The following is a 16,921-nucleotide window of genomic DNA, read 5'->3' as shown; positions in this document are numbered from 1 at the left end:
ACTCCCACAATTCTCTTTACTTTCTGCCCACACAGAGCCAGAACAAATAACTGACATGAAGTGCTTGGCCGTGCCAGGGGGCCAGGAACTAAAGTTATCCTGGAAATGTCCCACGCATGAGGTCAGTAAATTACTCATCCTCGTGTCGAATCAGACTTGGAAAACATGGTGGACATGCAAGGAGTCAACAGTGGTTGGACACCTGCAACCGGCCAGGAGATATCAGATACAAGTGATAACTTACTGGTATGACCACTATGTGATGTCAGACCTTAAGGAATGTTCCACTGACAGTACAGGTGAGACATTTTGGAAAACTTTAATGGGTATGCTAGACCTGTGTGACACATGATGCACTTTGTTTAAATACACAAAAACGGACATGATGTCTGCATATTCCTTCCAGAGTCAGAGGCAGTGTCTTGGGGAAATAGGGTAGAAGGCTGCCACTTTACCTGTATATGTACTCCAGTTGGGCTTCCCATAGGTGTCTTTTGGCCACTGTAGGAAACATAATATTGACTTTGTTTTGGTCCAGGATGTGTGTGTGTGTGTGTTTTTCTTATGTTCTTATCTGGCATGGGACCACCCTTTCCAATTTGGTATCACGGTATGAGAGGGTTACCATGAAACACCTGAGCTTCAGAAAAGGTTAGAAACAGGGAATGGGCTTGATTTATATCATCCAAAGTTTTGCGACATTCAGGAGCAATTTATAGAGGATGACATTAGATGTGTAAGAAGCAGGGAATTCCCTAAAGGCCTTTCGACATTAAAGAGAGATTAAAGTGCATTCAAAGCATCCCACAAATAAAGCAAAAATGGTGAGTAATTGCACTAATGATTATCACACGCAATTGCATAAATAAAATGATATCGGAAATGCATTGTCGCTGAAATCCCAAAAGTAAAAAGATGTGCATTAATGCTTCTTTGTGACCACTTTAATGGCCGGTTTTGTGCAACATTGTGTGAAATTGTTTCACGTAATTACACGATTTTCCTGGGATATTCACGGGATAAACTCTCAATCTCCTTTGTGTGATAAACTCATGGAGCAATGGATTCAAACTACTAGAAAAGAAATTCTGCTTAAACATTAGGAAGAAATTCTTGATAGTAAGAGCTGTTTGAGAGTGGGACACATTCCTCTGGAGGTTTTTAAGCAGAGGCTGGATGGGGGTGCTTTGATATTGTGTTCCTGCATGGCAGAAGGTTGGACTGGATGGCCCTTGGGTTCTCTTCCAACTCTGGGATTCTGTGACTTAAATATATTAAAAAAAAAAAAAAAAGAGGAAGGGGAACTTTTGGGCCAAATTGTATGTGGGATCTATGGCTGGGGACACACTGCAGAATTAATGCACTGCTTACTGTCATGTTTCTGTCCTGTGAAATCATAGCATTTGTAGTTTGTTGTAGCACCAGAGCTCTATGACAGAAAAGACTAAATATCTCACCAAACTACAAATCCCAGAATTCCATAGCATGGAGCCATGACAGTTAAAGTGATGTCAAACTACATTCATTCTGCAGTGTAGATGCAGCCTATGACTGCATCAATGCACCACTGTAAAACTGGGCTCTGATTTGAAATGGGCAGCAATGATGGCAAAGGGAGTGATTTGACACCTTTCACATACATGGTGTTATCCAGACATGTATTTGGAGGAGAATGCTAAGATTGCACACATACACATGACACAGGCTACTGAAACCTCTGATCTTCTCTTCTTGTGTCTTTCGCAGTCATCGTAGGATCTCTGGTTGCTGTGCTGCTCCTCTTAGTCATCCTCAGCTTGCTGCTGCTCTATTTCAGGAGATGGAGGTAAGCAAGCTCATTATAGTCAGCTTCCCTTGCATAGAATTATCCCTTCCACCCAGCAGAGAGCATCCAGGGCTGTAACCTGAATCCCACTGGCATCTGGTGGATTCGGTGTCAGTGCTGGAAGTTTGGCAGGGTTGGGGGAGGATAAATATGTTCCAGGTTTTAGTCTGAACTTTAAACGGACTATCAGAGGTGCAGAACATATGGGGAATATAATTCAGTGCACCTCTGGCAAGTCACACTCTCTCAGCCTCAGAGGATGGCAATGGAAAACTCCCTCTGAAGAAACTTGCCAAGAAATATCTGTGGTAGGTTCGCCTTAGGGTCGCCATAAGTCAAAAATGACTTGGAGGCACACAACAACAAACAACAACTCTTGGATGGCTCCTTTAAAATTTAGATGAAACCTCAAAGCTCAAAGTTTCAACCCCAAATAGACCCCCACCAGGATTCAGCAAAAGGTCAATCCACAGGGCCAGCCCTACTACCAGGCACAGTGGGGCAGGTGTGGAATAGGGGTCAGCACTGTTCCCTGCTGTCTTGATCTTCCCCTTAGCAAGGATATGGATCAACATAAACTTTTAGCAGTTTTTATTTTTTCCAGTGTCTCATTTTGCATTCCCTTTGAGGGATGTGGGGATGGGTGCTGAGCTAGGAAATGTTCCTTTTTTTGTGAAGTCGAAGGCTTTCATGGCCAGCATCCATATTTTTTTGTGGGGTTTTCAACTATGTGACCATGTTCTAGAAGAGTTTATTCCTGACGTTTCACCAGCATCTGTGGCTGGCATCTTCAGATCTTCTAGAACATAGCCACATAACCCAAAAAAACCCCACAAAAAGCTATGGGCCCAAACAGACAGACCAAAATAAAGCTGCTTTGGTCACTTTGGACAGGCCCAATGCCATCGGGCCTGAAGAGGAAGAGCCCTCCCCTCCCTCCTTCCAACTGTCATCTTCTGGCCTTAGAGGGAGTGAAAGGACAGGCCCAGCGCCATCGAGCCTGGCCTCGATTAAGAAAAAGAGCCCTCCCTCCAGTCCATCTGCCTTGGTACAGGCCTCAGATGGAGAGAAGAATGCTGGTCCTGATCCCCCCACCAACACCATTCCCTTCTCCTTTTGTGTCGTGTCTTTTTAGATTGTAAGCCAGAGGGCAGGGAACCATCTATTATCCCCTCTGTTGTAAGCCGCCTGGATTCCTAGTGATGCTGTTTAAACGACACATGCATCTTAAGAGGACAGAAGCTGCACCAAAGCTGCACTTTGGCATGGCATCCGGCCTCTTAGGATGCATACATCATTTAAACAGCACACTTCCAAAGTGATCTGAAGCAGCTTTATTTTGGCCTTTTTGTTTGGGCCCTGTGTTCCTTTTTTTGATGACCTGACAGAATCTGGGAGTTATGATCCCTGGCTAACGTTTCCAAGCTTTCTGGAAGTGAGGGTGTCAACAAAGATCGAGCAAGTTATAGATTCCATTTTCTTGTCTTGTTTACAGGAGGAAGTGCAGTAATGGCCTGGAGAAACCAAAGCCAGATGTTGGACTGCCTGAGTGAGAATAACTGGGGGAAGGGGAGGGTTTAAAGGTTGTTTTTTTAAAAAATAAAAATAAATGTGATTTAATTTGCCTGAAGGAGGGTGGGAATGATATGGCCCTCCATAAATCATTGGAACGAACTTCCTAGCATGCCTTCCCATAAGCTATTTTGGCCCAGGCTGCTGGGAATTATAATCCAACTACATCTGGAGGACCTCAAGATACCCACCTCCTGCTGTAAAGCAATGATAGGGCTAAGCACTCCCACCCCTTACTGTAATTTCAGAGGGTAAAGGAACACAGAAAGTGGGATCCAAAGATTTGCCTATTCCATTTGCCTGGAGTAGCTTCTTATTATCTTTGGCTCTTGGCATTTGAAGAAATGTCTGCTCTGCCTTTGCCTTCTGTACAGAGTCCTTGCCTCAGTGCCTGTCGCAGCTTTCCCATGTTACTGCAGTGAGCACCTCTCCAACAGTGCCTTTGGTTTTGCCAAGGAATATCAGGTATGAAGATTGGGCTGTAAAAGCTGTAGTTCACCAGCTTTGAAGTCACATTAAATACAGTGGCACAGTAAGATAGTGTCCCTTGTATGAAATGGCAAAATCAAGGTTTACTTTTTTGAATCTATGTGTTTTTAAAATATTTCCAAACCATGAATGTTTGAATCTTTGGATAAAGAAATCCATGGATATGGGCTGAATGTAGCCTACAGCATGTGATATTTGTTGGTGTTTTCCCATCCTGCTTAGTTTCCAAAAACAGACAGGATTTGGTGCCTGTATGGTAATACTAGTATCTAATACTCCTACAATGTGAATAAAGAACAGACAGTTCAGGAGTAGACACTTCAGCTGATGATGTTTCTTTAAATTAAATCACAGCGTAAATACTACGTTCTTGTAAATCACTGTGATCTTTCAGTTTCATGCCTAAAAGCCCACATCATGAATGGTGTAATTGGATTGAAGTGTACATTCCAGATATTAACATATAAATCTCCATTTCCGTAATATGCTTTAATCTTGTTTCTTTGTTTCTGCTCAACATCTCACAAAATGGGTGAGTATTACCATGTATGACATTGCAGATCCTATTCAGACAGCTTTTGATACATAAGAGACCCTCAGTCATCTGAACAGGCACGGATATTTCAGGTACTCAGAACATAAAACTGAGCCGCAGTCCTGGCATTTGTAGTGTTGTGAGGCACCAACACACTTTAGCAGAGAAGGTTAAAGATGTAAAACTACAAATCCCAGGATTACGTAGGATGGAGCTGCAGCACTTAAAGTGGTATCATGCTGCATTATTTCTACAGTGTAGATGCACACCAGGACCCTCTGAATGTAGTGAAATGCACTTCTGAATAAACGTGTAGAATTGTTTTGTCTGTACACTTTTCAGAAAAACAAGGAACTACTAGGTAACCTTGGGCAAATCACATGCTCTCAGCCTCAGGGGAAGGAAATGGTAAACCTCCTCTGAACAGATCTTGCCAAGAAAACCCCATCATAGTTTCACCTTAGGGTCACCATAAGTCAGAAGCGATTTGAAGGCACACAACACACACACACTGTCACTTAATCCAATTCATCCAAGGTATTTCCCATGTTGAGGGATTTTGGCTTAGCCACTTGGTGCTTGCTTTCTTTCTTCATTTTTTTTTAAACCCACACATTTAATTGTATATAACCCATCAACAACTGACATTCAGTTGCAAAGCAAGGCAAAGCAGTAGATCATTGTGTGTATGTGTATGTGTGTGTATTGTGTGCCTTCAAGTTGTTTCTGACTTATGGCAGTCCCATGGCAAACCTATCATGGGGTTTTCTTGTAGCACCTTTGAGGCTAACTGAAAGAAAGAAGTTGGCAGCATGATGGTTTTGTAGGATTTAGTCAACTTACTTAAGTCTATCAGAGTTCATGCTGCCAACCTCTTTCTTTCAGTTAGTCTCAAAGATGCTACAAGATCTCTTTACATTCAGATTTTACAGACTAATATGGCTATATCTTTGAATGGGATTTTCTTGGCAAGGAATTGTTCAGAGGAGGCTTGCCATTGCCTTCCCCCTGAGGCTGAGAGAGTGTGACTTTCCCAAGGTCACCCAGTGGGTTTCCGTGGCCAAGCAGGGAATTGAATCCTGATCTCCAGAGTCGTAATCCAACTCTCAAACCACTAACTCCTTAGTAGATCTACCTATGTAAAATTAATTTGTGAATAAGCAGGAGGGACATCTTGCTTTGCCCCTGCCCTGTCGCTCTCTGTGCCTTCCTGCACTGATTCAATATTTCCTTTTTCCTTGCTGTCACAACAGCAGCTGCAGGACATAGGAACCGGGCAGTCTCAGAGTGTGGCAGAGCGGCCTGAGAATCAAGCCAAGAATCGCTATAGCAACGTCCTGCCATGTGAGTTTTCTTCCCTTCCTCATTATCTCCATTTACCTTGCATAACCCCAAAGGACCTGCTTCACGTTTGAGCATCTTGCTGCAGGGGTTAGCCTTTTTTTGATGCAATCATCTCAAAAACCAGAGATTCAAACAGGAGGAGACCGGAGTGATCTCTCATTGGCGTGTGAGAATCACTTGACTATTAAACCTAGTTGTTGTTGTTGTGTTTCTGACTTATGGCGACCCTGTAGTTTCCTCAGAAGTGGTTTGCCATTGCCTTCCCCTGAGGCTGAAAGAGTGTGACTTGCCTAAGGTCACCCAGTGGATTTCCATGGCTGAAATCAAATTCAAACCCTGGTCTCCAGAGTCGTAGTTCAGCGCTGAAATTGCTACACCATGCTGGCTCTCTCAATTTGTCTCTACGTGAACAAATCCCCCCAAATTCCCCCCAGGCTGGCTGCGTCCTGTTTATGTGATGCGTGGTTAAAACCCCAAATCGAATGTGGACTGTCTTCACGCTGCTCACACCTGATTTAGGGCTTCCTCCCCATTATCTGCTTTTGCTGTGGGTTTTTGGCTCTTTGCAATGATGGCGGCATCAGCCTTTACCCGCGGTTCCTGTGAGCCACTTGGTGCCACTGGTGTGAGTACAAGTTTCTCCGATGTCAGAAGGATGCACCCAGCATTGATAGCATGGATGGGCCCTTTGTTCTGACCTCAGCAATGGTAGCGGATGACAAATGGGGATCGCATGGGAAGGCAACTGCCTGTCATTTACTGCAACAGCTGAAAACGCACAGCAAAAGAGTGAAGGTAAAGGGTAAATTTGGGAGGAGTTCAGGGCCAGAATACTCTGGGGGCAGATTGAAATATTCTGGCCAATGTAGACCTTCCCCCAGATATCCTAGCTTGACAACCCAAGTACATCTCCAAGCTTGGAAATTTTACTTTTTGAAGTCCTTTGCCCCTTAACCAGAACTTCCATTGTGGCTCAAGGATGCTAAGAGTTGTGATCCAGAAGGCTGTTTTCCTGAGGTCTAGAAATGTGACCATGGCAATTAAAGTGGAATCATAGTACTATAATTGGGGATTGTGAAAGGGTCCATGGCATCAAACCCGTTTTGTTCCTTTCACTTTTGATTGTTCATGTTGGCATTGGCTGTGGTATTCATTTATCCTTCCCAAGTACCAGTTCTACCCTTTTGTTTCTTCTCTGCAGATGATCATGCCAGAGTCCCGCTCATCCCCAAACCTGGAGACCCCAACTCTGATTATATCAATGCTAGCTATATGCCTGTGAGTCCTAAAGACTGCATTTCGATGTGAAATTTTACTGTATTTTCAGGTGGAGTTTGGGGCCTTTGTGATCCATCCAAGATATAGTCCTGTGACATACCTTGGCACAGACCTAAGCTTTCTGTACATAATCACTCCTAGATTTATAATACATTTAATTCCTCAGAATTTCAATCCAATTAATATGCAACAATTCCACATTGAAAAGAAGTCTGCATTGACTTTGCATATCTAATTGAAAAGTGGTAGTAGTGAGTTTATTTCTTCGACCCACCTGCCACGACTGGGGATAACAGTATTACTTAACAGGGTGATTCAGAAACAATGGTGCAAAACCAAATAAGAACAGTTTTACATTTGCACCATTCTTTTTGAATCAACCAGTATTTTGGTGCAACAAGTAGCATATTCTAGTTATTTTAAAAATCATTTTTAAAGAAGCATTTTGATAGTAATTTCTCCAGATTTATGAATACTCGCTTAAATAATTTACAGGGTTTGAAAGGTGAGTGAACAGCATACATGTTGGTGAGAAGTAGGTGAGCGTGGAAAAATGCAAAGCGATGTGGCAAATCATTTGCAAAACTTATCCACACAGGTAGTTAGATGTCATGATTTAAGGATAGCCTTTCCCAGCCTGGCACTTTCCAGGCCTGTTGTACTACAAATCCAACCATCCCCAGCCAGCAATGACACTGTGAGATTCAAGCACCCATGCAGTATGTTGAATTAGGGAATGTAACTTAAACTTTTAAAGGAGCCAGTCACAAAATTTGCCACTAGCAGGCAGTGGCTGCAACCAGGCATATTATATGCCATTTTTCTCTGTCAGTCCTATGCAGCATTGGAAATGTGATGTGAAAAAAATAAATAAATAAACCCCACACCCCACATTCACACAAACTATTAGTTTAGATTTTTGAGGTCACTGAAGGATACTGAAATGTGTGAAGCCTTTTAAAACAAATGTTCCAATCTCAGTCTGAAGCAAATACCTCTTTCCTTGCTACCCACGATTCTAGGGCTTTAAGAGGGAAAAGGAGTTCATTGCAGCACAAGGGCCGCTCCGTGAGACACTGTATGACTTCTGGCGCATGATATGGGAGCAACGGAGCACAACCTTGATCATGCTCACCAACTGCATTGAGAATGGACGGGTGAGGATTGCCCCATTTTCTCTGGGGAATCAAGGGAAAAAACTAACAACTCTTTGGAAATCACCCATTCAAGGGAGCAGAGACCTTGTGCTGTTGCAAATATTTATTATGGATTCATTAGTTGCTATAATTTATTTGTTAGTTATCTGTGGCATCAGATGGTTGTTTGTGTAAGTAGTGAATCCACTCTGTGATTTGGTCCAGATTTTAAAGAAGTTATCCAAAGTGCTGAACCTTATCCTCAAATTAGAAATTAGGTTCAGAGATACCTCTTTTAAAGTTTGGACTAAATCCTGGAACATATTCACTGCCCCACTGACATGGAAGCTATCCATCACCCTGGTGGTAATAAATGACATTACCTGCTATGATGCTACAAAACAATATATTTTAGTTGTTATTCGACTTATTTTTTAAAAGGAATTTAAAAGCATTTATTGTAAAAAGCATTTTGCCATTGTCTCTTTAAAACTCTTTGGTGTTTGAAGCATGAGTGAGCAGCATACATGTTGCTGGAGGTCTTCTGATGAGCATAAGGCAGTGTGCATGGCTGTCCCCTTCCTTAGTTTATTCTCCCCAACTGTCTTCTTTGTGATCTCTGTGTCTCACACAATTGGGTTGTCTGCACATGTGCAATGCAATGTTCAGAACCTTCTAGACAAATTTTATCAGCTTTTTGGTGGTAACACTATCCCTCACTTTTCCTGCTCATTTACAGCAGCAGCATCTATGAAACCTCTCTAGCTAGTGTGTATTTTTGGAAAGATTTTATACAAAAACTCAACTAGACTTGAACCTTAGCTTTTTCTCATCCAGTGCTAACCACTACACTACAGAGCAGCTTTTTACAAAGTCACAAGTGATTTTTAGTGGGGTGAAATGTCTCTCAGTACCCCAAAACATAGGGATTTGGGGAAACAGTATGAATTCACTTCACTCTGTCAGGAATGCTTTGATTGTGTATGGCAGGGAGTAGGACTGGATGGTCCTTGTGATCTCTCCCAATTTTATGATTCTGTGATTCCCAACCTGATATCTTTTAGTTCTGTTGGACTACAGTTCCTACCTCCTCCAGCCAGGGACGTGTAGTTGGACTATAGTTCCAGTTATGCTGGCTGGGGGATTCTGGGCATTGTAGTTCGCAAAACTATTTTTCTTAGGCTGTACAGTGCCCCTGTGATATCCATTCCACTATTCTCAATACTCTTCTGATTCTCCTTTCCTCAATATTTCCCCCTTTCCTCTTCTGGTTAGGTGAAATGTGAACGCTATTGGCCTCTGGATTACACACCGTGCACCTATGAAGATATTAGTGTCTCCGTTGTTACAGAAACCATCCTTCCCGATTGGACTGTCCGGGACTTCAGCATCAAACGGGTGAGTGAGTAGCAGTTGATTTGCCTTCTGCTCCCCCAATGATCTCCTCTGACTGTTAACATGAGATACATCTTTCAAGCAACTTTGACAGATCTCTCCTTCCATTCCCCCATTCCTACATTCCTTCCTCCTTCCCTTCATCAGATTTGTATCCCATCTTTCCCCAGTTGGGGCTGGTGGCTTCCATTGCAATGGAAATTGTTCCATTTTCAATCCAGATTTTAAAGGAGTTATCCAAAATGTTGAACCCTATCCCCATAATCCATCTGAAATGTTTGCCGTCTCCTTTAAAATTTGCTCTAAACTCCAGAATGGATTCACCATCCTAGCTGGCAGTCACCTTCAACATGTGTGTGTGTCTTTCAACAGATGAATGAATCTGAGGTCCGTCTCGCCAAGCATTACCATTACACCTCATGGCCAGATCACGGGGTGCCTCACACCACAAATGCTGTCCTTCACTTCCGAGACCTTGTGAGAGGGCATATGGAGGAACATGAAGGCAGTGGGCCAGCTCTGGTTCACTGCAGGTAAAACCAGTGGGAATTGGAGTGGAGAGCACTGGAGCAAAGTAGAGTCAATCCAGGGCTTCTCTGGATTGAGACTGAGGAGATACCAGAGCTCAGGAATAGTAGAGTATATGTTTTGCATGCAGAAATCCCAGTGTCACTTGTGGGGTTCTGCCAGGCTCAGGCCCTGCCCTTCTAGCCATTTCTTCTGCCTTGAACACAGGCCCTCAGGTAGTGGATACAACTTAACTTTTATTTTCTTACTTCTAAGCATTTTCTAAGTATCTGCAGGTAAGCTGTTTTTCCTCATGGCTTATTGAATCATGAGAAGAGTTAAATTATTTTCCCAAAATGCATACCCTGCAACATTTCACAGATAAATATCAGGATAAATGATTTTGGGAATTGTTTTTGTCCAAAAAAGGCCAGGGGATTCTGGGAATTGTTTTTGTCCGAAAAAGAAATGCTTCCAACCTCTGCTGTTTTTACAGGTGATCCCTTATTATTCTCTCTAACCTTTAATGGAAACTGATTTTACTATTGAAACCCAGTATGTCTATTTTTATTTTACCTACATGGCTTACTCTTGGATTTAAATATTCCTTTGAAAATTGAAATGCTATGATCCTATTCTTTTAAAAATGCTCCAAGCCAAATGAGAGTATTTGACTAAGAGGTAGGATAGAAATATGCCAATTAATAAAAGCAGGGTCTCTTTGCCTAATCATTTTAGTACCAGATAGTTATATGTCTAGAGAGCCAGCATAGTGTAGTGGTTTGAACATTGAACTAGGACTTAGGGAGGTCAGGGTTCAAACCCCTGCTTGGCCATGGAAACCCAGTGGGTGACTTTGGGCAAGTCACATTCCCTCTGAACAGCTTTTGCCAAGAAAACCCTATGGTAGGAACGCTTTAGGGTCGTCATAAGTGAGAAATGACATGAAGGCACACAATGACAACAAATTTGTATACTTAAATACCCTAAAGGCACCAGATCTTATCTGGTCATGGAAGCTAAGCAGAGTTACCCTGATTATTACCTGGATGGGGGACTATTAGGAAATATGCAGCAATGTAGACTATATTTCAGAGGAAGGAAATGGCAAACCACTTCTGAGTATCCTTTGCCTAAAAGAAGCCTATGAAATTCATGGGGCTACCTTAAGTCAACTGGGGACTTGAAGATACACACACATTTATATCTCCATTTTTAAATCAACATTACCTGAGTTGAGATTTCTTCTGTTGGCTGCAGACAAGATTATGTCTATTGATTCCATGAGGTTCCTTCCAGCTAGAATACCTTTCTGTTTTTCTGTGCTTTAATCTAAACTCTGCTGAATGGAAGGTCTTATATGTGTCTCTTAGCATCATGCTCCCTTCCCTTTTGCCCAACAGTGCTGGTGTGGGCCGGACAGGGACGTTCATTGCCTTGGATTCGATGTTGCGCCAAGCCCAAGAGGAGGGGCAGATGGGTGTCTTCTCATTTGTCCAAAGGCTCAGGATGAACCGTCCACTCATGATTCAGACTGAGGTGAGGGACAAGACCCTAGATCTCACTTGTTTTGGCATATTTTTACCCACAGCTCCCATCCCAGTCCTGCAAATGTCAAAAATATCCAAAAGAGGTTTAAAAATAATAATTAAGAAACCAAACATTCCTAGATGTCTACATTCGGCTTGTTTTGAGAGATCATCTGTCTTAGGTAAAATTCCGCTGCTCCTGGTTGCCTCCAGGAGTAGAAACAATTGGTTTTGTCCCTGCACTACCAATTTTCCAGGGGTTACATGAGACATAGGGGGGGTATGCAGACCCGGTCAGGGGAATCCTAGGTGGCCCAGGGGCACTTTGGACAGCCCAGATTTAGAGCTTCAGTTTATGCGAGGCCTCCGAATTAAAATCAATCAATCAATTGAGGGCGATTCCATGGTCAGAAATACTAAAAGATAAAGGAGTTCAGGACGGATGGGACTTTCTCAAAAGGGAGATACTGAAGGCACAATTTCAAACAGTTCCAGTGAGAAAGAAAAATGGGAGGTGTCTCAAGAAACCAGGATGGATGACTAAGGAACTTTCAACCGAGCTAAGTTTGAAACGGAACATGTATAAGAAATGGAAAAAGGGGGAAATCACGAAAAAGGAATTCAAAGAAATAGCAGACATGTGTAGGGGTAAAGTCAGAAAAGCTAAAGCGCAGAATGAACTCAGGCTTGCTAGAGAGGTTAAGAACAATAAAAAGGGCTTTTTTGGATATGTCCGCAGCAAGAGGAAGAAGAAGGAAACAGTAGGGCCACTGCGTGGAGAAGATGGCAAAATGCTAACAGGAGACAGAGAAAAGGCAGAATTACTCAACACCTTCTTTGCCTCAGTCTTCTCAGAAAAGGCAAAGGGTGCTCAACCTGAGGATAATGGAGCAGAGGACAGAACAGGGGAATTTCAGCACAGAATAAGTAAAGAGATAGTAGAGGAACACCTTGTTAATCTAAATGAATTTAAGTCTCCGGGACCAGATGAACTCCATCCAAGGGTATTAAAAGAACTGGCAAAAGTAATATCGGAGCCATTGGCAATCATATTTGAAAACTCCTGGAGAACAGGAGAGATCCCAGCAGACTGGAGGAGGGCAAACGTTGTCCCCATCTTCAAAAAGGGGAAAAAAGAGGATCCCAACAATTATCGTCCAGTTAGTCTGACATCAGTTCTAGGAAAGATTCTGGAGCAGATCATTAAACAGAGAGTCTGTGAACATCTAGAAGGCAATGCCATAATCACAAAAAGTCAACATGGGTTTCAGAGAAACAAGTCATGCCAGACAAATCTAATCTCTTTCTTTGACAAAATTACCAGCTTGGTAGATGAAGGGAATGCTGTGGATATAGTATATCTTGATTTCACTAAGGCCTTTGACAAGGTTTCCCATGACATACTTGCAAACAAGCTTGTAAAATGTGGGATAGACAAAGTAACTGTTAAATGGATCTGTAATTGGTTGACCGGCCGAACCCAAAGGGTGCTCAACAATGGCTCCTTTTCATCCTGGAGAGAAGTGACCAGTGGGGTCCCACAGGGCTCTGTCCTGGGCCCAGTGCTATTCAACATCTTTATCAATGACCTGGATGACAGAATTGGGAGCATACTTATCAAATTTGCAGATGACACCAAATTAGGGGGAATAGCTAATACCCCAGAGGACAGGATCAAGATTCAAAATGACCTGAATAGACTAGAAAGCTGGGCCAAAGCTAACAAAATGAAATTCAACACAGAGAAATGTAAGGTATTGCACTTAGGGCGGAAAAATAAAATGCACAGATATAGGATGGGTGACACCTGGCTGAATGAAACTACGTGTGAAAGGGATCTAGGAGTCCAAGTAGACCACAAGTTGAACATGAGTGAACAGTGTGATGCAGCAGCTAAAAAGGCCAATGCTATTATAGGCTGCATCAATAGAAGTATAGTGTCTAGATCAAGAGAAGTAATAGTGCCACTGTATTCTGCTTTGGTCAGGCCCCACCTAGAATATTGTGTCCAGTTCTGGGCACCACAATTCAGAAAGGACATTGAGAAACTGGAGTGTGTCCAAAGGAGGGCGACAAAAATGGTGAAGGGTCTGGAGACCATGCCCTATGAGGAACGACTGAGGGAGCTGGGGATGTTTAGCCTGGAGAAAAGAAGGTTAAGAGGTGATATGATAGCCCTGTTTAAATATTTGAAAGGATGTCATATTGAGGAGGGAGCAAGCTTGTTTTCTGCTGCTCCAGAGAACAGGACCCGGAACAATGGATGCAAGCTACAGGAAAAGAGATTCCACCTGAACATTAGGAGGAACTTCCTGACAGTAAGGGCTGTTCGGCAGTGGAATGCACTTCCTCGGAAGTTGTTAGAGTCTCCTTCCTTGGAGGTCTTTAAACAGAGGCTGGATGGCCATCTGTCAGGGATGCTTTGATTTGGATTTCCTGCATGGCAGGGGGTTGGACTGGATGGCCCTAGTGGTCTCTTCCAACTCTACGATTCTATGATTCTATGATTCTATAATAAAAATACAGAAATACAAAACAGTTTACTAAGTTTGCTCCCTTGGGGATTTTAGTAAAGCCTAGAGTAAGTATGGTGAAGTGGTTTGAGTGTTGGACTAGGACACAGGGAAACCAAGATTTGAATCCCCACTCAGGCATGAAAACCTACTGGGTGACCTTAGGCAAGTCACACTCTCTCAGCCTCAGAGGAAGGCCAGGGCAACCCCACCCTCCGGAACAAGTTCTGTCAAGAAAAACCCATGATGCTGTCACCTTAGGGTTGCCATTAGTCAGAAATGACCTGAAGGCACATAACAGCAAAACAACCAAAGTAAAAACCCCTTAATATTCCTCTAAAGAAATAGAATTATGCCATAATTGCTAGCAGCTATTGATAGACTTACCCCATGAGAAGCACAGCATGTTTAATCCCATCCATAATTGCTTTATAGGCCATCAAAACTAGTGGTCTTGGCTGCATCATGTGGCAATGTGTTCTCTTAAACTCTTACTGTGAGTTGATCTCACATGGAGATTAACTCATGTATTGGAAGTCATTATTTTGCACGATGGCCTCCAGAATCCCCTGCAGAGGGGTGTGTGTGTTGCGTGTTGTAGTTAACCTTTCTGAGCTCTGATTAGAATTGGCTCCTGCTATTGACTCATGCAAAGCTATAAAAGATTTGCCTCTCAGAGGCTTGTGCCCCTCCAGATGTTGTTGGATTCCAACTCCCATAAGACCCATCAGGGTCAGGAGTCAGAGATGATGGGATATGTAGCTGGATAACATCTGAAAAAGGGCTGTTTCAGATGTTATCCATCTACACATTCCACCATTTTTTTATCCGTGCTTTCATACATTTTGTACTTCATCCATGGTGCTGTAATCTTTCTGATAAACCCCCAAATGAGACATTTGAGATGGGACGAGGCAACTCAAGGTGTTGTGTGCCTCTCTCCATGTCACAGCTCCACATAAAGGCTGCCTCTCTGTCTCCACAGTCCCAATACATCTTCTTGCACCAGTGCCTCCTGGAAGGAATCAAACCTGCTGTTAAGAATGGCACAGAGGAGATGGAGTATACTGCTGTCTATGAAAACACCTTAGCTCTGCAGGAGTATGAAGTATCTCGCGTGTGAAGGATTTCAGTCCTGGCTTTGCCAAGAGCTGAGGAGGTCCATGTCCCAGGTGTCCCTGTACCATAACACTCAAACTTTGAGGTGCACTTTCCTGGGAACATGGGGTGGAATGGGGGAGCAGTGTCTAGGGGAGACATGAGTTCCATTATGATTCTGTCCCAGTTCCATGCCCCACACAGAGGTTTGAGGATGTGCTCATCCCAGTTCAACCCCAGCTTCTCTCTTGGAAATGGAGAGTTCCAAAAGGAATTGTTTAAATGGTTGCTTCAAAACAAACAACATATCTTCACCAATGTTCATGCGTCAGGAAGCTCTTCAGATAGCTGTTCCTCCAAAACCACATCCCAAACCCATATTCCAAAACTCTTTGTGGTGGGGAATAGAAGAAAATGTGTGCAGGCTGTGTGTGTAGCCCCCAAACCCTAATCTTTTGGCCTTCTGTGATGACCCCTAAATCTTGTGATTTGGGTGTTGGACTAAGGACTGTGGGAGGCCAGTGAATCAGCCATGGAGTCCCATTGGGTGATACTGGACAAGTCATGCTTTGCCTTGGAGGAAGACAATGGCCAACCCCCTCTGAATAAATCTTGCCAACAAAACTCTGTTACCTTCAAGGTAACAACAAAAAATTGACTATTTTGGATGAAAGTCCACCCCAACTAACATACCATTGGCCATGTTGGCTGAAGGATTCTAGGCATATTTATTCAACAAAATAACCATTCCAAGTTCTGCAATAGGGAAGGAATAGGTTTCATAGGTTTACTCAGCAATGAAGCTCATTGGACCACCTCAGGTCAGTCACTCAGTCTTAGTCTAACCTGCCTCACAGGGATGTTGTGAGGATAATATAGATAGAGGTGAGTCTGTACACTGCCCAGTGATCCCTGGAGGAAAGGGAAGGGTATAAACAGAACAAATAAAGAAAAACATGTAGAAAAAGGGTATCTAAACTTTTCTCCCATTTTGAAGAGAGGTCATATATAATCAGGGAGTTGTAATCCTTCCTTCCCTTATAATAGTAATTTGGAAGCCTCCATTATTTTTTGTGGGTTATGACAAAATTATGACACCACTCAGAGCACTACATGGAGTTCATCAACTGGTTTGCATTGTTTTCAGGGACAGAGCATATTGAAGGTTTTGGTGCAAATGTAGCATAAAAATGCAACTCAGATAAAATAGTCACCCCAAAGTGTTCTTGACTTATGTTTCCTCCTTGTTTCCTCATCGTCCTCATCCTATTGTATCCCCAGGATCATACCTTGCCCAGGCAATCTGCTATTATTATAAATGTGTGTGTGTGTGAGAGAGAGAGAGAGAGAAAAAGAGAGAGAGAGTGAGTTCATTCCCAAAAGCAGCTATGCCACAGACATTAGAGTTGCTGTTCTAAAGCAAAAATAAAAATCTGAAATCCATCTTGTAGTGGAACCTTTATTGGGCCGACCCAAATGTGCAAAATGTATCATGCTAGCTTTCAAAGCTTACAGATTTCTTTATCAGGCACAGATGGTAAGGTAGCATGTGAGCGAAGGAAAGCAACTCCTCCTGAAACTTGGTTTTTAGAAAAATTAGGGCTTCTATCTGTGATTGTTTACTCAGAAGCTGGGGTATCATTAGGAGGTGCAGGGAGTGCAGAGTGCACCAGGTGACATCCTAATTGGAGTGGCACAGC

The 16,921-nt window shown here is 42.9% G+C and overlaps 1 protein-coding gene across 1 annotated transcript in view; it reads left to right on the top strand.

Annotated features, from left to right (window-relative positions):
- Positions 1–16,619, top strand: part of PTPRH (protein tyrosine phosphatase receptor type H) — a 28,501-nt gene extending 11,882 nt beyond the window's left edge. Inside the window, exons 7-18 of the mRNA XM_089480940.1 lie at positions 36–299; positions 415–417; positions 1,747–1,825; positions 3,324–3,374; positions 3,772–3,862; positions 5,675–5,765; positions 6,967–7,043; positions 8,066–8,200; positions 9,455–9,577; positions 9,947–10,107; positions 11,485–11,620; positions 15,109–16,619. Of these exons, the coding sequence (XP_089337066.1) occupies positions 36–299; positions 415–417; positions 1,747–1,825; positions 3,324–3,374; positions 3,772–3,862; positions 5,675–5,765; positions 6,967–7,043; positions 8,066–8,200; positions 9,455–9,577; positions 9,947–10,107; positions 11,485–11,620; positions 15,109–15,246 (1,349 nt within the window). The 3' untranslated portion in view covers positions 15,247–16,619. The remainder of the gene's footprint in view (positions 1–35; positions 300–414; positions 418–1,746; positions 1,826–3,323; positions 3,375–3,771; positions 3,863–5,674; positions 5,766–6,966; positions 7,044–8,065; positions 8,201–9,454; positions 9,578–9,946; positions 10,108–11,484; positions 11,621–15,108) is intronic.
- The last annotated feature ends 302 nt before the right edge of the window (positions 16,620–16,921 follow it).

This window comes from Sceloporus occidentalis, unplaced genomic scaffold (genome assembly GCF_023333645.1).
Source record: "Sceloporus occidentalis isolate IW3139 unplaced genomic scaffold, rSceOcc1.0.p SCAF_14, whole genome shotgun sequence".
Lineage (NCBI taxonomy): Eukaryota > Metazoa > Chordata > Lepidosauria > Squamata > Phrynosomatidae > Sceloporus > Sceloporus occidentalis.
The sequence above is the reverse complement of the archived record's forward strand: the minus strand, read 5'-3'. Positions and strand labels throughout refer to the sequence as shown.